At 34.8% G+C, this 26,227-nt stretch overlaps 1 protein-coding gene and 1 long non-coding RNA gene across 5 annotated transcripts in view; one reads left to right on the top strand and one right to left on the bottom strand.

Moving 5' to 3' along the window:
- Positions 1 to 1,662: 1,662 nt before the first annotated feature.
- The window catches only part of LOC125668715 (nuclear factor 1 X-type-like), a 63,791-nt gene continuing 39,226 nt past the window's right edge, over positions 1,663 to 26,227 (top strand). For all 4 annotated transcript variants that reach the window (XM_048903065.2, XM_048903066.2, XM_048903070.2 and 1 more), the window contains exon 1: positions 1,663 to 2,590. In XM_048903065.2, the coding sequence (XP_048759022.1) occupies positions 2,513 to 2,590 (78 nt within the window). In that variant the 5' untranslated portion in view covers positions 1,663 to 2,512. The remainder of the gene's footprint in view (positions 2,591 to 26,227) is intronic.
- Positions 21,526 to 26,227, bottom strand: part of LOC125668716 (uncharacterized) — a 39,462-nt gene continuing 34,760 nt past the window's right edge. Inside the window, exon 3 of the long non-coding RNA XR_008802363.1 lies at positions 21,526 to 22,396. This is a non-coding gene — a long non-coding RNA (uncharacterized LOC125668716). The remainder of the gene's footprint in view (positions 22,397 to 26,227) is intronic.

Here is a 26,227-nt window from a genome sequence, read left to right on the forward strand (position 1 = left end):
TCAGAGAAAGCAAGAGATTTCTGATTTATAGCAAACTTTCATATTCTTTTATGATGATGATAAATTCAGATAGTCAATATACGCATCCTTATAGCATAGCCTCAAACTGAGATATGTACAAAGGTTTACAGCACTTCCGTCCTTACTACAAACCCTAATTGTGGACGTCCTACACCCTGTCCAAACTTTTCCTTTTCAGTTACTACTATACACGTTATGTAACAACTTCACGAAATGGATGCACTTTGTATTTTCATTTTTAAATTTATGTTAGTTTTTTAAATGTATGTTACAGTAAACAAGCTCTCTCTCTCTCTCTCTCTCTCTCTCTCTCTCTATATATATATATATATATATATATCAATGTATAGAATTAGGTTTAGCTAAGGTCTGATAGGTATCATAATAATCAGCGGTTGGAAATGAGGTACATTTTCTAACTGGTTATTGTATTTGTTCTATATCAGATGATTCTGGGAGCTTTGTCCCTTCATTTGGGGCCCTCGCCATCCATGCTTAAAACTCTCTCCGAGATTCGTACAGTGTGCGATTGGTTTTTATCTTTTTCCATATTTGCTGTGATACTGTAAAACATTGGGCTGGAACTAACATGGAGTTAGTAGTTGACGGATTATTGCGAGGACATTTTCGGGAACAGAAGCCATGCTCCTTTTATTGAAATCCTATATAACACATTTATGAATTTCTACATAACAAATAACATACCCGGTATTTAATGTTTTCAACATTCAGTAGAATTGTGTGTCTTTTACTTGGGAGGTACGAAATATAGGCCTAGTGCACAAGATTTGTTAGAATGGCAGATATCAAAGAGTTTAAAAACAGAATAAATGATTAAAATTTATTAGTGCTACCCTTAGTACACGCCACTCAGAAGTTTGCTACAATTATTAATTTTTATTTCATTTGGTTGTAATGCAATTCAAGCATTCTGTGTTTGCTGCTACCATAGAGCTCAACAATAAGAGTGCGTGCATGCTGTATTGTAAATGAACGGTAGCCGGGGCAAAATATTGTAGGGTTTATTGATACACAGTCGGAGGAACTGTTGCCCAACTATATACACCAAAAACGGAGGGCGAGTCATTGGTGTCATTTCTTCGTTTAATTTTTTTTTATCAAATATGACACAGATAGCAGGGCACTAGAATGCAAAAATTAATAATTATTTTTGTTTGACTAGCAAGTTAATTTTGTCTACAATTTTATGCTTAACTTTTCAAGTAATATGCCAAGAAAAAAAATCTATTTTGGCGAAAACGTACAAAGTACAAACAAAGTGTTAACCACTTGCCTAATCACCACTTGCAGATTATAAAATTTTGCATACAAGTTTGTCATATTTTAAGATACGCTCGATTTATAAATGAGTATGTTTGCTTCGCGGCTTTTCCTTGCACTAGAAATTGACCAAGTTCTACGATTTTAAAATTGAACATCACTAGAACTAGTATTTGTCTTAGATTTGCACAAAAGAAATTGATTTATCATTAGTGATTCATTGGGGTTATTATTAATTATTATTACAGAGTATATATCCCTTATAGTTTGATTTTGGTTTGTGTAATCTACGGAAAGTAGACATACCACGTGTTTGCCTGTACATATTGCCTTATAACAAAACAAAGGAGGTCCCATATCTATATGTATATTTCTCAAAGCCGGGTTGTTGTTGTTGTTGTTTTTATGTTAAACCATCTGTATTTCATATTAATTTTGTATTTTAAAAAAAGATAGGAGGGAGAATTAAAAGAACGAAACAGGGTAACTATGATCGATTTAATGACGAGATTTGTGATTGGAGAAGACGCCCGTGTTGTGATAAGCCCACTTTTCTGTGATTGGTGACGGTGATGATACTCACGCTATGGTGTCTCTACTAATTTTTTTTTTATATTCACGTCTGGCCCATCCAATGCTGTAAGCAAAGCAGACATACAAGTTATGGCACATGGTATTATTGACCCAGGTGCTCGTCCGCCATACACACGCGTTTGATGAACTTCTTTCTCGGCAGAAAAAAAAACTTTGTTGCTGATGCGGGCAATACGCGGTACGGTAATACAGCGGCTTGTGTACCTGTAGTCCACATGTATCGTAGTCGGTCGTAACCTCTCCACCGCGCGGCACACACTAATCAGATCTGAAAATAAAGTGCGTACACTTGATGCGGTAAGTGGTGTCTAGATGAAATGTGTAATGGAGAGGTGGGATTAAGATATTTATTTGATTTCATTCAGGCTGTCTGTCGAAGACGCCAGTTATCACTGTACAGTATGATATAGACATACTGTCTGCAATCCCGACCAGGCGAGAGTGACCGTAACCAAACGTAATCAGCTGAAGCTTTTGATTTTTTCCACTGAAAGAGAAAAAAATGCTGCGGTACTCAAATCGTAGAGTGGAATAGACAACAGAATGAAAAAATGAACATTCAAGGATTTTTCGAATTGATCAACGGGCATCGAACCCTTGGTTTTACTGAGGGGCCATGATGTGTATTCGTGATCCTCAATCCGGGTTCCTGAGACCCCCGGACAGGTGTCTGCCCTATGAAGCCTACCCACCGGTAAGTTCATTTGATATATGTTGTCGCTGGATACCAACCTAATCTTTTCTCTTCTTTGCTTTTCTGACCACTTCAAATTTATATGTGAGTCGTGTTTCAGAATTTTAAATTAAAATTAATTTCTGAAAAAGGACTTGATTTGAAGTATTGCTATTATATTTTTGATAGTATTTTATGAAGGGTTTTTTTTTTTTTTTGTAAAGATATTCGAAATTGGAAGAAAAATCAAGACACATTCCTAATAAATTGAATACTCTGAATTAAGGCCTTCTTTTGCTTGTTGAAAACTCCAAGCTAGATTTATTCTCTGGCCATAGCAACTGTTCTTTTCACGAAGATGGACACCTGTTTAAATAAGATGTAGGGATGGTCGATTAGCAGAATAAACAAAGTGTATAGGTAATAAGACAATAATGTTGCAAAAAAGCACACAAGAGCAGTAGTGAGCATTCTCATTAAAAAAAAAAACACCACATAAATCCAGAGAAATGGCGGCAAAATTCATTTACCTCGACACTGGTTACGTGTCGACACCCCCAGATGACCACTGTTAAAAGTTTCTAGATGTTTTTTTCAAATGTTATACTCAAATAATTAGCTTTTTGTTCTGAATTCTACAAAAGTCCCAATTACATACAGTAAAAATAAAACCACACACACAAAGAACACCCCATATCAAAATCGATCCACTAGTAGTCCGTCCAGCTTCGGCGTGTGGGCAGTTGGGGTTTCGTGATACTGAATGTATTTGTGAAATTGATATTGTACTTCGAAGAAAAATGGTTGAATATTGACAATCAAACAGAAATGTCGTGAAATGCTACATAGGTCTACTTAGAGAAAAAATTATCCAGATATTCTAAAGATTTTCATAAATTTCATTTTCAGCACGAATGAGGGTATCCTAACAGATTAAATAGATAACACGTGCGGATGATAATGAGTAGATATTAATTTCCAAGTTCCAACGTAGTTTGTTCTCACAGACCAAACATGATAATACACATAACAATTTTAACAAAATCGACGGAGGTACAAAGATGGGTGAAAATAAACATAACAGGTCCCTCTCATCCTCTCGCAGTTTTCTGACTTGTTATTTATTGATACACATCAGTTCAATCCGCATGGCCATACTAGGCCCGTACTAATACGGGGAGACATCCCCAATTTTGAAATATGTTGAGAGATTTTTTTATGCACGGGGTTCGGGCTTGTAGTGCTTTGAAATTTCTTCAAAAAATAAATCGCTGATTATTAAAACTGATATTTCAGAAAATTTACCACACAGTTGGTATACTTTAAAGGTGCTTTTCTATCAAGGTTTTTTTTTTGTTTGGGGGAAAAAATACCCTGCTAATGTATAAATATCATTTTCATGACTTACCTTTATAGAAATGAAGACTTTAAGTGATAGAGGGTTGATCTTTTCAAGTCATATAAATTATAAAAATCAAATGCCTTTCATTTCGTAAGGTCTTGTGAGAGATTTATTTTTCTCTCTCAAATGTATCAGTGTACATGTTTGATATCTCTTTTATAAAACATATAATTATAAGAAATCAATGCGTACTTTGTTTATATTATGAGGACATAAACACGTTGAGAGCATGCGGGTAATTTGCATATTGCCTTTATTTTAACACCCCCCCCCCTCCCTTCTCTTCATTATAAGCAACAAAATAGACATTTATTCCATATACATGTATTGTTTCTAAAGTTTTTATGCCGTGCTCGTCTCACTGCAATGACATGAAGAGTTCAGTGAATTTCCAGTTTTGGGGGCAATTACTAGTAGTACATTTTCCTTTTAGAAATGGTAATATGCCTTGTTTTCAGCACGTTTATGTTCAAATAAGTTAGACAACTCATTTAGATAAACAATAATTATGGTGGTTTGGTCCGGAGTATGAAGTAAAACGAATTATTTTAACAAAATACAGAAAAAATTTCCTCCATGAGCTTCGGCAAAATACAAGGGTCTCTGGTCTCAATAGGCATTGGCACTATAGAGAATCTTCATTGGCCGTAGTCCCGTGGGGATCCGGGTTAGAATTGGTCCTCATTACCCCTTGCTTGCGACTAAATGGGGCGGTCCTTCGGATAAGACAGCAAAATTCGAGGTACCGTGTCACAGCAGGTGTTGCACGATAAAGAACCCTCCCTGCTGAAAGGCCGTAAGCGCCGAGCATAGGCCTAAATTTTGCAGCCCTTCACCGGCAGTGATGACGTCATGAGTGAAATATTCTCGAGAGGGACGTTAAACAAGATACAATCAATCACTGGCCGATAAGCGCCATGCGTCAAATTTTGTGGCGCTTCGCCTAAAACTGGTGACATCTCTACATGAGTGAAAAAAATTCTTGAACATCCCGTAAAACAATACACAAACAAACGAATAACTAACGGAAATTATTTTCGGGAGGTATAACATTTACATAAAAATTCGAAAAGATAATTGTAGATTTCTTTTTCTCATTCTTCTTTGTTTTGATATGCTAATAATTCGAATGAAATTTTCCCGTATTTATAAAGGTATCAGACGGCTTAAAATGTTATTATTCACATTTTGTAGAATTTCAGAAACACTTCCAATACATGTAACTGGTAGTTGGTAATTAAGTTTGATTTAAAGCCCCCCCCCCCCCTCCCCCCGTTTCCTCCTCAATTTAAGATACAAAATGAATATACATGGTCAGTAAAATGATGGTTTTGCGGGCGTCTAGTGTACTCTATATTATTGATGAATAATGTCTTTTTAGATCAGTCGAATGGCATGTCAGCATCATATTTGATGAGGACATATATGGCTGTATATATCACACATATATGGCTGTATATATCACTTTTGCTGTCGAAATAATATTACATGTATACATCTATGTCGTAAAGTGCAATTTTTTATCATTATTCCGAGAGAGATATATTTGTAAATATTTCAAGTGAACTATCATCAGGCTCTCGGCGTCAAAATTAACTCTGAAAGACATTTCGTAAATCTTGCGTATGTAATAAACATCAATTCCGATCCTTTATTTATTGACAAAAAATCATAGTTATGACTAAATAAAGGTTCGCTTTTTGCAGATTATCGGATTTTTTACATCAGGGAGAAAGAAACACAGAATCTATAAAATTTCCACTATTTGTATACATTGTAAAGTCGAGGTAGAATAGTGGCAGACGATCTATGTTTCCCGCCACTACAATACCCATAAACGACCAATAAAGACACGGAATACAGCTTCGCGTGTCAGCTCCAGTTTTTGGCAGTACGTTGACGAAGAAAACTTGTAGAATTGTGGTTGTTTTTAGGATCTATTATTAGCTACTCCGTAGACATAACTCATTTAATCATTTCATAAAACCACCATCCTAGCTACACCGAAGTACTTTGTAAACAGACACCGTAAACCATCGTTTGAAAATTGTAGAAGCTACCAAAATTACAAGCACCATGGTTAAAGATACCCAAATTACAAGTATTATGGTCAAAGATTATCGAAAATATGGTTTGTCTATATCAAATAAGAGATCTTATTAAATAAACATTTTATAGCCAAGGTGCATAAAGACTTTCTATTGCATATACTTTATGGCTGTAAAAGATTTGTTTGAATGTAAGAGACCGTTCAGTTTATAACTTTTTTTAAACATCACACACACACACACCGTCACACACACAGTGCCACACATACACAGTGTCACACGCACACACTTTTTGTTTTTTCAAATTTCAACATAAGTGCAGAATTGCATTTGCGTCATAACATACTAATACGCCATCAACAACAGGTTCGAGTTCTACAAAAACGGAGGTGATGTGTCCACTGCTCTTGTTTTTTCTTGTTTACAAAGCATGGAATATTGGCGATTTCTAGGAGTTTTCAGGCTGGCAGTCTGTCTATTGATTGTACTGTATTTATTTCGTATTTTAGATGAAATAATGATTGCGAAAGTGGCAAACCGATTAATTTTATTGGGGGGGGGTTCAAATTTTTTTCCATTCATTTAACCCCAACAATCAAATTTTACTTTACATTCATTGCAAGAATTGTGCTTTTTACACGTACACCTACATCTTGCGACACGGATAAAATTTCTTCCAAAGTTTTAAAAAAGGGAAAAGAAAAATGTTGAGCATGCTGAGCGATAGACGGTTCTTCGTTCCGTTCAGTTTTTGCTGCTTTTTCTAACAAGCCTCCTACACGCATTGGTGTTTATATAAACGCAAAAGCTAATCCGCTCTGCGAGTTGTTCTTTTGATCCATTACGAAAACTCAAAGAACTTGGTGTCTTAGGTGATGGTACCCTTCGCGCGATGATTTATTGCAAGTTGATAAAAACTCTAAACAAATAATGGTGCCCTCGACATACATATTTTTCTTTAATAAAAACTATGATAAAATGGCGCAGTCGAGTTATTTGTTACAGTTGATTAAGACATTCGTGATTTTGCACTCTTGTGTGAGCACTTTTCTTCAGGTGAATCTGCGTCTATGCAGTTATTTACAAGTTTAAATTAGATTTATCATTTTGGGTGTTATGAAAATGGATAGTGAAAAATATATACCTGTATACCGTCTATTGAACAATCCAGCGAGTGTTTGACAAACTGTATCCAAAGATTGAGGAGGGTTTAATTAATCATTCTGAGAAATTAAATTAATCGACGTAATGGTGAAATATCCTGTTTATAACGGAGTGCTTCATGTCTAGACCTCATTCAAAAACGGGCATGAGCTACAGAAATGTTAGAAGGAAATTATCCGAGTTCAAGCCTAGCATTGTGCACAAGAAAATGATGCACTGTAGTATATATAGCTGCAACATGGTCAGTAGCCTCGATTGTAACATGTATTTTTGATACTTTTAAAATGTCTTAAAAGACGAAGAAAAATAATGATTTAGATAAAATGCTTAATCTACTGGCTATAAACTCTACTGGTTATAAACAATGTACATTTATATGGAAGAAAGAATACGAGTTTTAACTGTAATTCAAATCTGCAGACTCCCTAACGTTATGGACTTCAAGTAGCGAAAATAAAAATCTAACACAATTAATTGAAATTAATTCGATTTTTCTTTCATTTCCATTCAATCGGAGAAATTTCAACCGACGGAAGGTGAGCCAATATTTTACGAATATGATTAATGTAGTAGTTATTGACTTGTGGTGGGGGATTTTTTATTTTTGTCGGAATGATGAAGGTAACTGGAATTTCAAACACTGAAAAATTGCATGGAAGTGAAAACATGGAAAATCTTTTTATAGTTGGTGTTCACACGTGTATAAAACATTTGCTCTGTCTATGCAATATCTTCTCCGGAATGCGCAGATGTTTAGCCCAAACATCGCTGGTGGATTAGAAAACGCAATGTTCATCCCAATTATAATGTGCTATTGAACCGAGAATCGCTGTACACTAGACTACTCTCTTTATATAAAGCGAGTTTATCCATTGTTTGATAGCTGTCTTCAAACTACTGTTTTTTATTCATGGGAAAATATGATCATCGCTATTCCTCTGCACATTGATCCACTAATTTATTTTTAATCACGGTAGATGGGAAAATTATTAGAAGGTATATTTTTTTCTGTATAATTTGGTTTGAGCTGGTTTGTTTCATTTCATAGCGGTTTTTCTTTTCTTTTCCTTCAAATACTAGCATGATTTTTTAAGGTATTCAATGTATAACGAAAGGATAATGAACAATTTTGAAGGTTTAAATAAACATAAATATTTATTGTTAACTAATGATAAAAGTTAAGTATATCAAATTCACATGACTGTTAAATGATTAGAAGCTGACCTTTTTGCACTTGACTTTCTAAAAAAGTTATCTGCCCTTGATAAAAATAAGAAAAATCTTATTTTCCAAAAATGTGTGCGGTAAATGATTAATTTTATTTAATATTTTCATAAATAGAATACATATGTAACTTTTTACATTCACCAAGAGATTTGTATAAAAATGTAATTTCTTTCAAAAATACTTGAATAAAACATGCTCTTCCCATAGGCATCAATGTAAAATTCAAGGTGAAATAAATTTTCAGTGATTAAAATTCTGAAAATTCTTATGGTGGATTATATTTATTTAATGAACCCTTCAAAATGATACCATGATTACAAAAACCTCACCATCCATTTACTAGATATAAAATATAATTGTTATACATTGAGTACATTAAAAGAAATCTAACCAGACTGTTCTAGAGAACAAACTATAACCCACACCGGGCATAATACAGCTGTATTACCTTGAACAAAAGTAGCTACATTAAAATGAATTATGTTACATAAAATGTTCCATTTTCCAGTAACTAGCTAGCATATTAGACCACATTAAATTATAGTTATTTCTAAATCTACATACACGTGAAATTTGGAATATCAGTCATGCATTTTTACTTCATATATATATTTAGCTATTTTGCTTTTTTTTAAGTTGCATAATTTGATTGACTGCCACGTGTTTGGGGGGGTTTGTTTGATTTGAATCTTTTGTCAATTTTATCTTTTTAACCCTCTTACTGGATGCAAGAATTGTCTTTGAGAAGCTGCATATGGTTTAAGCAATGTTATGTAACCGAGAACTAAGGTCAACACAATGCAGCTTTGATGATCGTGAAACGGGGTCTTACTATCAGAGATTCACAATGACTTGCATGCGCAACATTACGATTGCTACAAGTACAGATATATCTATAGTCGAACAAACTGATAAAATGTTAGCAGAATTTAACATACTAAACGTTGGAATCGGTACGTGCATTTTATTTTAAATAGGTTAGCAGTTCATGAACGTATGCATTCACTTTTGGTTTTATGTCGCCGCCATGAAGTGGACAGGATGTACAGTGTTGCCCTTTTCTGTCCGTCCTTCTCTCATAATGAAGTTTCCGAAATTTTGTAAAATAGATACACCATGAGAATATCCATGTCAAATTTTTACTTGGTTCTAGTTGAATAATTTTGACAGTTGTGCCCCTTGCACTTAGAAAATCGTATCGGCATTTGTCATAAAGCAATATTTTTTAATAAAACACAATTGTTTATCAAACACTAATTTCAGACATAGGTAAGTGTATTGATATGCAGGTTATATTGATAATTACATGGTAGTTTATATAAGGTGAAAAAAAATTAGATAAAAACCCTACATCTGAATGGCTGGTTGGTTGTTTAGCTCGGGAGTTTTTCACTACTCTGAATGCATCGAGTGATCAGAATTTTGTTTTCGCATTATTTTAACACTAGTGTAAATTCATTAGTTTGTTTAAATCAATGATTGACCGTCATAGCGTTTGTTTGGGCCCATCATTTCATCTTAATGGATCTTATGACTATCGAAGTTCCTCAAAAAGACAAGAGTTGGCTTGGGAAGGGAGGGGGTTATTTTTTAAGTAAGTAAATGGGTCTACAAGATAAAACTTGGTGTTGTTTTATTTTCCATCTAAAAATTACATATTGATATTTTCAAGAGTTACAGCATCATTAGATGAATAAGCTAACCACTCTGCGATAGTAAACAGTAAATAACAACATAATGCACATTTTCTTTTACACTGCATTTATCAACCGAAAACATCTTGTAATGTTACACGTCTATATTAATTAATTGTGAAATGATGTGCATAAAAACAAAGTTCCACACTTATTTTCCGCCGGTTAAAAGCATGTAGCGTTATTGCAATCGCGATATAACAATATGTATATCTAATGTTCTTGCGTATCGGTGTGTTTGCATCCACTTGTTTTGGCTCCGTTAGTGATACGTCTCGGTCCTGGTCAAAAGTTTACAGATAATTACCTGTGTATATATATACACAACCTAGTTCCCAGATATTCATCGAATGAAGAGAGGAATCTGATTTAATAAATGTCTGCCTAGGCGAGTTTATCATGGGTTTGTTCACCATTATTCATTATCCCAACAAAAGTTTTAAAATGAAACTATTGTCTGTATTGGATATCATTTGAGGGTGGGTGTGGTATCAATGTATGTGATTATGATAATCCAACATAATATATTTTAGTCATAGAGCTTATCGGTTCATCCACTACATTATATAAAACATTGTATTCCGAATTCCTCAATTTATTATTTTCTTTTCTAAACAGCATAAATAAAAATAAAACAGAGAGAGAGAGAGATAGTCTTCCAGAACTAATATAAGAAAGAACGGAAAGATTTAGATGTTGGATAAGTATGCGACAGCGGATGTGTGTGTAAGAAAGTACATGCTATAAGGCTCTGAGGCTGATTCTGAAACAAACCGTGAAAACTCAGAAATCAGATGAAATATATATTTATATCAAAATCCAGTTCAGTGAGGCAATTAGCTTCACAGAGATATCCACGAAATGATTAGAAAATTTCATTTACAAAGTAAACTTTGGAGAAATTTTCTATGCATTTTGCTAGAACAGCAGGCTTGCATCCCATAGTATAAAACATGGGAGTGAGAGCACATATAAGTCAGTTGTAAAAGAAAATATACCCCCTCACCAACTAAATGTTCTGTAGTACTAATGACCCTGACTTAATTTGAATGTTCTTGAAAGTCACCACACACTAGTCTGTACCTTGTATAAATAAACATTCATACCAAGTTTCATGAAAGGAATGCAGCATATGCAAGTTTTTATAATTTAATGAAATGGAGAGATTCCTGTTTTAAAAACATTTACTAGTCTTCGTTATTAAAACCATGTGTTAAGATTGGGAAATTAAACGGTTTCGTTGGATAATTGAGAATTTATTTCGTGTCTGATGAAAGCATTCACCTGTGTCGATGCTGGACAACACCAGAAAAGGACGAGTCACCTGCATTTTTGAAATTGGTGCCCGGTCTCCTCTGGCCAGGTCATCGTTTGCCTTTGCTAAACTTTCAAACGACGAAAACTGAAAATTAAACTGAAGAACGTTTAACTGAAACTTATATATATATATATATATAGATAGATAGATATATAGCTTGTAGTTATTGTTGCATATGGAATTGGGGATAATTTCACATTACATGTATATTGTAAAAATTGTGAGAAAATTATCATCCATTGTAATTATAATTGTCAATTTAAAAAAAAATAACGTTTGGGGATATGGATAACAAAATAAGGACGAATGCGTGCATATGTCAGTGTTGCACGTGAGTGCACAGACAATGTATCATTTTTTTACCTGTTCGTTTCTTATTCAAACTATCCACGGCCCCCAACATTTTGAAGCGACATATAAGAATTTGACAATGAAATAATCTTAATACCCTTTATTATGAATTCTAAAATACTAAATGAAGAGTTTGATAAACACTGACTCGGTCGTCCGAGAGAAGGAAACGGTCGCATAATCTTGGCAGCAGCCGGAAAAATATTTCGTGAAATAATAATGAGACTAATAATAGCCCTTTGCACAAAATTATTACCCTTTTATTAGATATTTTAAAATCAAAATGATAAAGATTAAATTTCAAATATAATCAGTATTCTGTGAAAATTGAAGAAAATCAGCACACACGTAAGAGAGAGAACTGGTATCAAAAGGGAGACAATCGGTACTGTCTCTGTCAGTCTAGTGTCGTAACTATTGTTTACTGACCAAAGGAGTCATGTGGCTCAGGTACACTGTGTACAATACAGGCAAATGGCAGAGGATTCAGAATTATTATAATATGTAAATACATGTATATATCAAAAGTGAAGGCTACAGTGCATGTTATCGGTCTTTTGTTGATTTACGGAGTCCAAACTCCAATGTAACCATAAGCCGAGAACAGACTTATTTTGTATATATAACATCAAATACTTTATTGACGTTCTGAATCGAATTCTGAAATATGATTTCAAAATGAATTTTACTGACCTATAAATAATGATATTTCATTAATTAGATCAATTTGAAAATTTTATAAGAATCACTTGTATATTCTTAGTTTATGGTCATGGATTTACATTTAATATATCTTCCAGTGTTTGTGATTCTATTTTTAACCACCAATTCCATGTAATGAATGAACAAAGTTTGCGATTTTTAAAGCTTATTTTCGTATAGAATGGGTCAAGTCAAGATTCGGTCTTTTGTAGAATGGAGATTTGACCCATTTGAGTGAAAATTCTAAATAATTAATGTTTTCTACGTTTTACCATGTATTATTTTCAAGTTAATGTTGTACTAAAGCATTCAGAAATGGAGAATTGTGAACAACAACAAAATCTTCAATATTTATAGTTTGGAAATTAAAATTCGTGTGCCCATGGTGGGAGATTTCGTCGCCTTTTGCACCCTTTTTCTTTCACTCCGGGTATTGTGATTTAAAAAAAAAAATCAACACCGGCAATATTCTATTTCCGCTACCATTGTTCTTTTTTAAGGTTCGTATGATTTATTATACAATCACTGTGAAACAAAGAGTTTCTATTTTCGAATCACAAATGTTTACGCCGGCTTAAGATCCCGCCGTGCCTCTTTTCTATGAAAGCAAACAGCATATGCATACACGAATATATTGCAATTCTCCACGTATACATGTTGTGTATTGCATACGTAAATCTTCCAAAATACCGATAAAATACACACGTGCCTGTGGACAGGGCTTAAATTCAGTGATATGACATTTGTGAAAACGGTTTTTATGTGAAAAAAACGTATGTATTGCATTGGGAAAATTTACAAAACGTACGCTAACTACTGCAGGCAATGGGGTGTTGCCGGAAGTCCCGTCCACAAGCATTTGTGATAAAATATACACAATTCATATAGATATCTTATAATCACGCACACTATATGTAGAGTTCAGTTCTCTTGCCTATGCTACATCTAACAGAAGGAACATATTCAACATATAATATGATTTTATTACTAAAAGTTATGCTATATGATTTTACTAAATGATACAAGACAAAAACTTGTCATCACACCCCAATGAATTTAAACACACACTACGTAACAAACAAAAGGGCTATTAAAGAAGTTTGTGTAACAATAAGATTTTTACGATCATTTAAGAAACTACAAACGTTTACATCAGTCAATTGTCTTGATCTGCCCCAGAGCAAACGGTGCATATTAATTACATACAAGTTCTTTAATCTTTACGTTTTATCAAAATCTTTGCGTCTAGTATTTGTATTTTATAAATATCAATCATCTCCGTAATATAGATTGGAAACAAAACTAACTCGGACACTAAATAGCAAAGTTCTGAGGTGTATACATATACCGGTATACAGATATAGAACTCCATAGATATTATCATGATATTGCAATATTCCGACTAAGGTAAATTTCATTTATTGCGGGGGATTGCTCTGACATACACGTTTTCTCTCATCGTCGCAAGCCACGGCTGGAATGTACACTCCTCTTCCTTTTCACGATGGTTTTCTGTTCAACTTCATTTTCTACTTGTTGAGAAACGCAAAGAATAGAATCAATCGAAATGATATTTGAAGCCTGAAGTATAATTTGTCATTTCAGTCATTTATTAAGTCTCCCACGCGAAGTTGGGATACCGGTACTTGTTTTTCTCAGTTCTTCTTTCTCGCGCCTAAAAATGTCCGCAACCGTTCTCCGTAACCCGTTGATGAAAGTAATAGATATTCAGGATATGATAGGTCAATGTATCTAGATGTGCAGAAATGTTTTTGTTTTCAGATCGAACGGGGTTGGGTACATTTTTAAGGGGTCAAATGGAAGTGGAGTCTAACATAGAACTCTATGGGGGAAATTAATTCCAAAATTAAACATAATTTGACAAATATGATAGATAGAATCCTTGGATCTTCGGAAATTAGAAGAGAATGACAGGGCCTACAAACAATTATCAAGGTCAAGGGACTCCAGTGACCTTGACCTCTGACCATGAACATAAAACCTGGAATAACTTTAGAACTGGGACTAATAGTGACATGGGATCTTCAGAAATGATAGGATGATGATAGGACTTACAAACTAGTATCAAGGTCAAGTGACTCCTGTGACTGACCTTGGAACATAAAATTGGTATTACTATGTACTTCAGAACCAGGTCTGATGGAGACACGGGATCTTCAGAAATAATGAAAGGATGGTATAACCTATAAACACCATAGTATTAAGGTCAAGTGAATCCAGTAACCTTGATCTTGATAATAAACATTTGTATAACTTTAGACCGGGGCTGAGAGAGAAATGAGATCTTAAGAAATGATCAGAGGATGTTGGGACCTACAAACTAGGATCAAGTTCAAGTGACACCAGTTTGACTAAAGGAAGCAAATGGATTTTTTTTTTCAAAATCAAGGTCTTTGTGATCTAGATATTTTAAATAAAATAAAAATTGGCATGGATTTTGTGCGAGGGAGTTCATTAATAATGTGAGGGGAAATAGTAGTACTCGGAGAAAGCCCACTTTTATAATTTAGTACTTCGTTTAGGATACTTTATAATCGGCCGATTATAATCATATCTTGTTTCATATTAGTTTATTTTCATTTCCGGGAAAAATGTAGATCTTTATGTATGAATTCTTTACCGAGGCCTCGGGCAAGACTATATGACTGATACATTAAAAATGAATTACATCTTTGAAAACTTATTTAATGAACAACTAGCACACAAACTGAGTGCATTGTTATAACCCCTGCAAACAAAGTTTGGATGGCACTTAGGAATCACCATTCTGCATATACATGGACATCGATCTGCTTCTATGTACATGTGTGTATCCCGCTTCTTGTCGGAACCATAGATTAGTCATGGATACATATCTGGTTATTGTTCAAAGGTTGCCCCATAGTCAAATTAAGCAATGTGACAAGGTTATTTAACCAAGGTTATCATCGCTGCTTAAATAAAAGAGATAGAAATAACCTCACGTCATTAGACGCTGAGCTCATATTTGGTACAAAGGTTGCTTATGGACAGGTGGTATCTAATGATCTTGGATCAAGGTTATTTGTCCAAGGTCAAACTCAGTGGTAAAAAGTTAAATATATGATTTTGACACTAAAGTTGCGGTTATGACCAGTCGGGGAGTAATGACCATGAACCCCGATATTTTGATCTAGTTCAAGGTCATGAATTTTAAAAAGTCATATTTGTTCAGTCCATCAGTTTGCGATGGAGAATGTCATGATCATCACGTTGGATTACAAAATTACTCACTTCTGAGTTGGAATGCTGTATTTTGGATTTTTTTCAAAAATTAATAATTTTTATGTTACTTGAGATGTAAGTGACCGTCGAGGATTTGGGCCTCGTGTTAGAATATTTCAAAATTCTCCGGAATACATAACCAATGATAACATTAATTTCTCCGGAATACAAAACCATTGATAACACTAATAAATTCTCCGGAATACAAAACCATTGACAACACTAATAAATTATCTGGAATACAAAACCATCGATAACACTAATAAATTCTCCGGAATACAAAACCATTGATAACACTAATAAATTCTCCGGAATACAAAACCATTGATAACACTAATAAATTCTCCGGAATACAAAACCATTGATAACACTAATAAATTCTCCGGAATACAAAATCATTGATAACACTAATAAATTCTCTGGAATACAAAACCATTGATAACACTTAATAAATTCTCCGGAATACAAAACCATTGACAACACTAATAAATTCTCTGGAATACAAAATTGATAACATTAATTTCGAAGTTGGTTACTCTTTTCATTAGGTAGATTTTTTTTTCAATTTCGAAACATTATGTGTATTACAGTGGGTTTGAAGGGGGGGATTCAAAATTGACGCATCCACTACAAGTTCTAAATATCAATAAATGGTGAAGAATATTTAGAATGAGAAAACGTGTTTTATACCCGAGTTCATTTTCATATTACTCCAAAGTGTTTACTAGTTTTGAAATAGTAATTTTGATTAGTTTTTAAACACAATAAGACAAATATTATCAAAATATGACTATATACGGAATATGAAAATGCAAAGTGAAGATACAGAAAATCTGAGAATTTGGTTGTTTTTTTTATTTCAGTTTAAAATAGATAAGCATTTGTATGTTTCGTGAATCAATAAATCATGTGATATTCATTATGAATATTCAAAAGCTTAGCTGTTTGTAAAAAAAAAAAAACCAACACTATAGTCTGTACAATATTTGTTATACTCGTCTATCATGTAAATAGGTATATTGCAAGTAAAACACACTCTGTGGTTAACGAGACCCTATTACAAGTCCCTAATCACCAACAGAAGGCAAATCTGCATGCTTCATGAAAATAAGACGAAGAGACAGTGTTTCTCCCATCCCTTACGAAATACTAAATATCTCATGTTTCAATTAAAAGATCCGACTTTACTGTTATTTTTATAGATATAATGATCATGGTTTCTTGCGATGGTTTGAACACTCTGCGCTATCTTATCGTAATTGCGTCCAATTACTAATTTATCAAAGCTAGACGCACAACTTTGTTTTCTAAGCCTCATTACTTTTTTCGGGTTAACTGAATTAATGGGAAAGGCTTTTGAAGTTCTTCTGTTGTAACGCTTATTACATACACAAAAAACCTTACTTCCACAAAAGTCACGATACCATTCATTTATTATTCCTAACTTTACCCTGACCCAGGTCGCTTCGATAATTGCCCAAATTAGTTGACATTTAATATATGAGTTACACATGACTCTGACAGAGAATTCCTGCAGGTGCTGTTTAATAATTTCAAGTATATCCATATTCACATAGTCTTTTGTAGTACTGCATCGTGAACTGTGTACGGACTGTGTAGGCTAAAGCAAAGCGCATGGATGTTAAGTCTAATGTTCAAGGTTGATTCGTTTGTTATACAAACGCAATTACACTATTCAGTACATGTATATGTAAAACAAACAAAACTATATCAAGTAAGATGTATATATTACAAAACAGAAAAGCCTCAAATTGAGAGGTCAAAGGTCGTAAGGTTAGATGCCTATGAGAAGCAGGGGCATCGATCAGATAAAAAGTGTAACAAGAATCTATCGGTAGCTTAGAATGGAAGGCCAGCTCATTATTTTAGAAATAACAAAGCCGCAGCAACGTGATTAGCTAGGCTAGGTGTAAAACACGAATCTGCACTCCGTTCGAAAATCCTCAACGTTGAGGAGTTTTATTTCGTCCCATTTCCGACCATCTCAAATGCACATTTAGATACAAACAAAATGCATGCCTGTCTCAAATGCATAGTTAACGATTTTAATACTTCACTGGGATATGCATTTTACAGGATGTGATCACGTACCCACCCCCATTTTGAACCGCAGTGAAGTATTTATTTTCTAAAGAAGGTTTGTGACGTCTTGCTTGGTGGTGTAAAAAATGAAGATGTCTTGTGATTAGAAAAAGTGCATGAAGTTTTGTAGAAGGTCTTTATGATTTATCAGATATCAGGATATAGGGCTCACGGCGGATGTGACCGGTCGACAGGGGATGCTTACTCCTCCTAGACACCTGGTCCCATCTCTGATGTGTCCAGGGGTCCGTGTTTGTCCAACTATATATTTTGTATTGCTTATAGGAGTTAAGAGATTGATCATTGTTCGTTATCTTCACCTCTCATTTCCATGGTTTACCTTGACTGCAGAAGTATTTCACTCGTATCGAAATAAGATACTTGAAGTTGTGTTTTCCCTAATTATGTACAAATACGTACGTGCCCCTGTTTCATGATCTTACCCAGTAGACCCATGATTCGTTTCTATTGCCAAATAGTTAGCAAAGGAATTCTGTCTTTGAACAAAATACCTTTTCAACGTCGATTTTTTAGTCTAAATCCGTGGAATTTTGAACCTGTGTCATCTTATAACGGGATGCTGGAAATAAAAAAAAGCGTCCACGAAGGACTTGAAAAGGTCTTGGTGGGATTAACCCTATATACATACTTGAAATTTGACCTCCACTTACAAAGTTAATGTCCTTTATGTAAAAATAAATGTTCTTACAAATCTTCCTTAACCACATGTAGACACAAGAAACAGAAACAGGCAGATGACTTCAGTTATTCAGAACCTTTTATGTCACCGATCACCAATTAAGAGTGCTCGCATTGACCCTTTTTCTTTACATGTGAGATCAACCATGTGTTGTTTGTTATTTGCTCTCGAAACTATGTCGATATTATTCAGAAAAAAACGCTTTTATGTACTTGTGTTTGAACTTATCAAAATCTGGAGAATATATTTAAAATCATTTCCGAGATATTAACCCCTTTTCATAGATACTGGTCTTTGCACAAGAACCTTTTGTAAACAAAGTCATAACCGCTTTGAGATATCTGTATATCACACTTTTACTTTTTACTACGAGAACAATTTTGACATTTTAGAAGTCTGAGGACAATTCATGTTTGTGACTGCTACAGGTATTAAGTGCGTGTACTTTGTGCTATTCCTCGTGGTTTTACGAATTTTTTATGAAATCCACAAAATTTGAAAGATTTTAAAATGTGATTCCTTAAAAGATGAATGATTTTACACATTCCCCGACCATGTTAGAAATATCCTATTCTTATATTGATCATAACTTTCTCTGAAAAGCTTGATCTACACATTGTTCACGTCTAATTACATACAAACAAAAAGTCCTCAGGTGATACTGTATAAATTTAAGTGAGGTTAGCTTAAATATATATACATGTATATATATATATATATATATATATATATATATATATATATATTACAAACAAACAAATAATCGGAAAACAAAAATAAATTTCCAACGTCAGGAACATTAGCACATGGCCAAAAAGAACTGGACCACCAGGGTTGGTTAGTAAACATTCCTATATACCTAATACGCTGTCACCTTCTTTCATCCAACCTACGCAGGTAAATCTAAACCCGACCTTCCCGCTCCAACTACAATCATGGACCACAGATCGAGCGAGCCTCCAAACTTGGCAAGTACATGTAAGTGTGATATGCAACGTGCTGACACCGGAAACTGAATCTGGACAACCTGGTCTGACGTTTTTTAAAAATGCTGCCACAAATCCAAAAGCTTGGCATCTTTTAGTCTCCTGTTGACGTTTCGTGAAGCTGAGCTGGGCAACTCTCAACGCAGTTTTACTAAAGGTAGCAAATCCCCGGTGCCGGTAACTTTGCGTTGCGCTTTTCCCAATTATTTCGTTTCTTAATCAATCATTTCTTACTCTACTCTTAAGATTATTTCGTTTATAACATAATTTCTTTTGTAATTTAATTATTCGGAGATTTTTCTCTTTATTTTAATTTCTTTTCTTCGCTTATACGGGCCTCCGTAGATAATGGAAGTTGCATTCGAAGAATTAAAAGTTTTCAGGAATCGCGCATATACCAAGTTCACACAAGAATACCTGGTACATGTTTTTTTAAAAACACCAGTGTGTACCGAACCTTTAGAACAATTCCGATCCTTTTCTGATTGATATATTTCTTCTCTCCACCAGGTGTTTGCCTCTTCTGCATAGTATGGAAATAATCAGCGCGTGCCGCAGTGCTATTGATTCTGTCCCATTTCTTGTTCACGCGAGTTTTGTGGTTTATAAAAAGCCAAGGCTTGACTACACGGCTGGTAAGGCGTCGATTCCCTTCATTAAGAATGGTCTAGATAGTGTGCAGTCGTAATCTGTATGATTATACTTTAGCAATTACTGCGAAATGTTAATATCTCACTGCATTCTCGGCGTGGGAAGTACATTCTCTCTCTCTCTCTCTCTCTCTCTCTCTCTCTCTCTCTCATGATTTGATAAATCTCTTTTAATCATTAGAATCTGCTGGATCATTTTTAAATTACAAAGAAGTACCATATGAGAATATGAATCCAATTGTTTATCCGTGGAGAGAGAAAAAAAGCCAGTTATGTCCCTGGTAATCTTTGCACCAACGTCAAACATGGAAGATACCGCTCTCGTTTCCCGTCCATTGCGACTAGTTCTGTTACACGGTTAATTTGGGGGGGGGGGGGGGGGGGGGTGGGGGTAACATTGACATCTTGTGAAACATGAACAATTGATGACGTATGATCTCTTTCGCCAGTTGATTAAGTGCTCGTGGGTACTTCACCAACTACAATTGCCCCTTTGCCTTTTTGGGCGAGTATATATACATATATGTACAAAAACTAATTCGTCAACATTTTGTCTATTTCTCTAATACCCCCAAGCATTTATTCTGTATGTTAACTTGTATTTGCCCCTAAGATAATAGTATTTCAACAGTTATCAAGAAATTATAAAGGGGATTAAAACAACCAGGAGTAAAAAGAACTAGTGCTTGTTGCGGAAACAGGATTTTGTCGAGGGCGTTAGCGGAAGTGTGAGCTTTCAATGTCCTGCTGTTCTTCTGTTATCTCAAAAAGAAAATGAAATTCTGCAACAAAGTAGGCCTTGGGCCAGGAACTATTGATTATATTTTGTGGTGGATCCGGATATACATGTTTTCCCTTTATTTAGAATTATGTTCTGTGCTACAATGGAAAACTGGAGGCTGTCCTAGGACAGCAATACTCACACGCAAGTGAACTTGTGTAAATAGCAAAGAAGCCACAAAGTTTACCATATAACATACGTTATAGTTATACTATATATATTCTTGTCAAGATGCATGAAGTATTCTGTTGAGCAAGTGCCTTCATTGTTAGAGTCATCTGACACCCTATTTCATAATTGTTGACATATACATGTATTTGAAACATTTGAAGTCCTGACCCCTAAACCATAAAGATTCCTGCTGCATATACTAGTATTCAATATTCATCGAGTATTCTGATGGACAAATGGCATGGAGTCATCCCAACCTCCATAATATTTTTATTGTTATCTTTGAAATGGTTGAGATTCCAACTCTTAAAGCAGGTATATTCTTGTTGCACATGGCACAATACACTGAGCTCCAGGTTCATCGTTCTTCCATCTCATTTGTTCCTAAAGGGGAACAAAAAAGAAAATTCGGAATCTTCTTGCACATCTAAAGGACACTACCAATCATCTCCCAAAATATTATTTGGCTACTGCATAAAATGTATTAAAAGAGGAGTTCTGGAAACTAGATTTTTCTATAGAAAAACGCCATTTTTCTACCCCTAATTAACCCCAGATTGAAAATGAAAATTCTGAAACCTTAGTGCACATCTATAGGACACCGCCTATTACCTTTTCCAAAAGATGATTTTGCTACTGCGTAAAATGAAACTCAGGTTTTTGTAGAAAAACGTTGTTTTCAACCCCCATTTGTCCTCCAGGGCGAAAATGAAAATTCCGAAATCTTATTACACATCTAAGGTCACAAACTACCAGGAAATGGAGGAAAATTCGCCTTCAGAAGCCCATGTGTTAATTTTCAGATTTTATTACCATGGCAACCAATTTTCAAAAATAATGTATATGGTTCTTGAAAGCACACATGTGAAAGATTTTAAAGGTCCATCATGACATCTGATGCTAGCCTGGAAATGGGTCGAGATACACTCAGGCACCTGCCATCCTGGAAGTAAAAAAGCAACAAAAATGAGGAAAATATACCCATTTTCAACCCCTCCTAATTCAAAAAAAAAAAATTTTCCCAGTATAATGACAGATATCAACTTTCAGCAAAATTCCTAACCTTTCCAACAAGGCCAAATTTGCAATAGGGTCCTTGATTCCTTTTCGAGATATTTTACATCAAAGATGCAGCATGCTCTTTTCAACTTACCGTTTAAAGTGAAAGTAGAATTGCCCGCCTAGAAGTCAAACTCTCATACATCTCACAGTCACAGTTTCGAATCCCATAAAAAGGCACTGGATCAATGTAGAATGGTCACCTCCCTATATTAATACAGATATCAATAACAATGAAACTATTTAAATTCTATAAAATACTCTTTTAACATATTTACATTTTAACCCTGGTCACTTTAGCTTCGTATTGGCAATTCGCCAGGTATATTGAGACTTTAGGGACACTGCCAATCATCTTCCAAAAGACGATTTTGGCTATGGCGTAGGATGTATGAGTCCTGGGAAACCAGTAAGCTTGGTCGTATCCACCAATAATTATGTAACTTGGGTAAAATTATCAAGAATTCCTTTGAAATTAGAAATACCTATGTATAAGCACAATTTTCATTCTTTCTTGACCTTTATATGATTTAGATTTATTACACTGTATACTTTGTCTGTAAGCTGTATTTGCTTTTGACTGATAAACAACAAAATCAATTTCAAACTTAGAAAATTCACACATTGGTTCTACTAACATACAGTGATTGATACTAGGAGTTTTCATCCCCATTTTGCCCCAGGGTAAAAAGTGTGGGTATAGTTAACACAATGTGTGCAAGATTCATTCTACTCAAACAACCTTGACCTGTGATAGATATACCAGAACAACGACTGGAAGTGATTTTCTTGTAATTATAAGAAAAGTTTGTTGAAAATTGTTTAATTTACATTAAATTTAAGTCTTAAACTTTACTTATAATCGCCCATATCGCATATTATATGTCTATAATCAAAGAATCAAGCAAACCATAAATCAGGGACTTGTATAAAAAAAGTGAAGATAACGAACAGTGATTAATCTCATAACTCCTCCCAAGAATACAAAATCGACAGTTCGACAAACACGGATCCCTGGACTTCGTACGTCCGTCTGTCTAACCCTTTCTCCTCAAACTATATGTATACATATACCAGTGATGGGATCAGGTGTCTAGGATGAGTAAACATCCCCTGTAGACCGGTCACTCCCGCCATGAACCCTAAATCTTGATCAGATAAACGGAATAATCCGTAATCAAAATCAGTGTGTAAAGAATGGTTTAACACTTGGTATGAGACACTTCAGACAGAGTTTGATCCAACTGCAGGCTAAATTGGCAAACTAGATCGTTATAACGACCACAGAGTTTGCAAAGTGCCGATTTTAAACGAGACTGTTGGAACCCCTATAACATCACATCGCCTGCTTCGATTTAACAACTGATTATACGCAGAGCAAGCTCTTGCGTATCGAATCAGTTGAGAGACATAAACATCATATGGAGGTGATAATGGAATTTTGCTACGAAATATGGGAAGTTGACAATGGAGAAGCTGAAGTAATCCCATTTGTCGAAAACTTGAGGTGTTAGTTTGCCTTTAAGATTGTTCAATGAAAATATCTAAGTACAAAGCAGATTTGGAAGACTCTGGGGTGTCTTTTATTTCGAGATCACTGGGATATATCGAATCGAATGGATGAAAATGATTATTGTTAATAGATAAAACGTCGTCGATATATCTAATTGTCGAGTTGAAGGCCACAGCAGGAGATATTTTCTTCTCATGTAGAAGCTTTTGAATAAATTCTGTCTCATAAGAATATAGAAACATATCTGCTTATGAAGGAGCGCAGTTCGTGTCCATGAGAATTCCAACAGAAACAATAATGAAATCTCACTTATAAGAAAGCCTTAATAACTATTTCAATATATTCATATATAGATATACACTCACGGAACTTCGGTGATAGGGAATCAGAAATAGGCATCTATAAGAATTCATTTTTACCAGTACTAGTTAAAGCTGTATACTTAATTAATATGACCCCTTGTTTTTCTTCCAGAGTAAAAAGAACTGAATTGGTTTATTCCTTAAATCATATGTCTGAAAACATTTACTTATAACAGAAGATGAAACAAAGATTACATGTAAAATAAGTATTGTGTTCTAACACCTAATGCGCTTTCTGGGGTTGGAACTTCTGAGCATGCGCATCACTTTACCGTAAACAGTCGTATAGTAAGAAAAAGAGAAGACCGATCACCCAAGTTAAGCGACGAATTAATCATAAAGCATGTGCAGTCTCAAGCTCAACCAAAATCTTCTTACTTCCATGTTTGTTGAAGAGTACAATATCTGAAAAGGTCACATGACTGTCTCCGAAATATGCATTATACATGGCCGTTTAACAAGTACAATTTGTAAAACAGATACTTCCTGTTAAAACAGTTGTAATGATATAGGGCATGTTAGATAACCCGAAAAATACATTAATGTGGTAATTTTACAAAGTTTTTATCAAGTGGACAAAATTTGTCGAAACATCGATCCATATAGCAACATGTACAGGAAAATTTAGATACTCAATTGCACATTAGTATTTTTCTTTAGGATTCATCGCTGTTAGGTTTCTCAACAAGAGCACCATCGCCAAGCGGGACATCCCCTTCCAACATGAAGTCATTCAACTTCAATACAGTATCGACTTTAAATTAAGTATTTTTGACCTTTAACTTAGACATCAATAGGTATCCTCTTTTTCCCACCTACAATGCATGTAGCAGGTACGAGGCTGAAAGATCTAAGGTTTTCTTTCTGTTGTATTCAATTACTGACTGGCCTTTTGACTGAGAAGCTAATTGGCAGTCTTTTCTCTCTTCCTAATGTTGCAATTATGAATAGAAAATTTCCGTTGGTACTCTTTATCTGGTGTCAATACTCCATATGACCATTTTGACTAAGGGATCTCTACCGGCTATGTCTGTAGTAGGACTCAGTTCTTAATATGGTGTCTACAATATACAATCACTGACTGTGACAGTGACCTCTGACCTCTTGTCAGGTACCAGTCGTGACCTTTCCTCGCTGCTATCTTTGTAGCACGCATGCGACAGGAAACTGGAATACACTATAATGGGGAATAATTTCACGGGTTGTAATTTTCGCGGTTTATTTTCCCCCTATAGAGTAGTGTCGACAGCAGTACTACATCCAGTCACTGACCTTGATCTTTCAATCCAGAAATTCTTACATTTAAACATTGTAACTGGTATGGTCTTTTTATGTGAGGTCTACAAAGCGTATGCGCTCTCGGTCAATTTTAATGTTTGGCGCAAGGGGATAATGAAGAAAGAATATACATATTTATAACCCAGGGGCAGATCCGGGAATTGCGGTTACGGGGGCGCCACTTTATGAGGCCTGGGGGCTGGATTTTACGGATTTTATAGAGCTTGAAATGTGTCTCTTATTCAGTCATTTGTACTATTTCCTATCATTTTTATAAGGTGAAATTTTAATAAAAATGACGCAAATTTTAAGGGTTTTTGAAAAAAATTAAGTTCTCCCAATAAAGTAATTCAAGAAATCAAAAGATTTTGTCATTCATTTCTCCGGAAGTGGAAGATATTATTGATTCTTTTATCGTTTAGTGCATTTTTCTCAACAAGATACCACGATTTACCTTAAATTAAAAAAAAATTTGGGGAGCGCGCGCCAGCTGTGCCCCCCCCCCCCCTAAATCCGCCACTGTATTAAAGCGATCAAACTCTCTTCCTCACATACGATATAGTGATAGTTACTTGTAAGGCAGGAAGAATTATTTTTATCTTAGTCGCAAAATATATTTTTTGTGAAAAAGGACACTGTTCTGAACTTTTGGGCGAAGCGGTTTTCCGTGACAACATTTTCTTTGACATTGCACTTCTCTCCTGATACGATCAGGACGTCAAAGTAGAAAGAAAATAGTTGTTGATCCTGAGATGTTGATTCAGAACACCCAAATTAGCAACGACTTTTTAGCGAATATTTGAATTATCTATATAAGATATCCCATCATCTAATTTCCCGAATTAATTTCTTGCAGATTATTAAAGGGCTTCAAAGATATATTGC

This window comes from Ostrea edulis, chromosome 4, assembly GCF_947568905.1.
Source record: "Ostrea edulis chromosome 4, xbOstEdul1.1, whole genome shotgun sequence".
Classification (NCBI taxonomy): domain Eukaryota; kingdom Metazoa; phylum Mollusca; class Bivalvia; order Ostreida; family Ostreidae; genus Ostrea; species Ostrea edulis.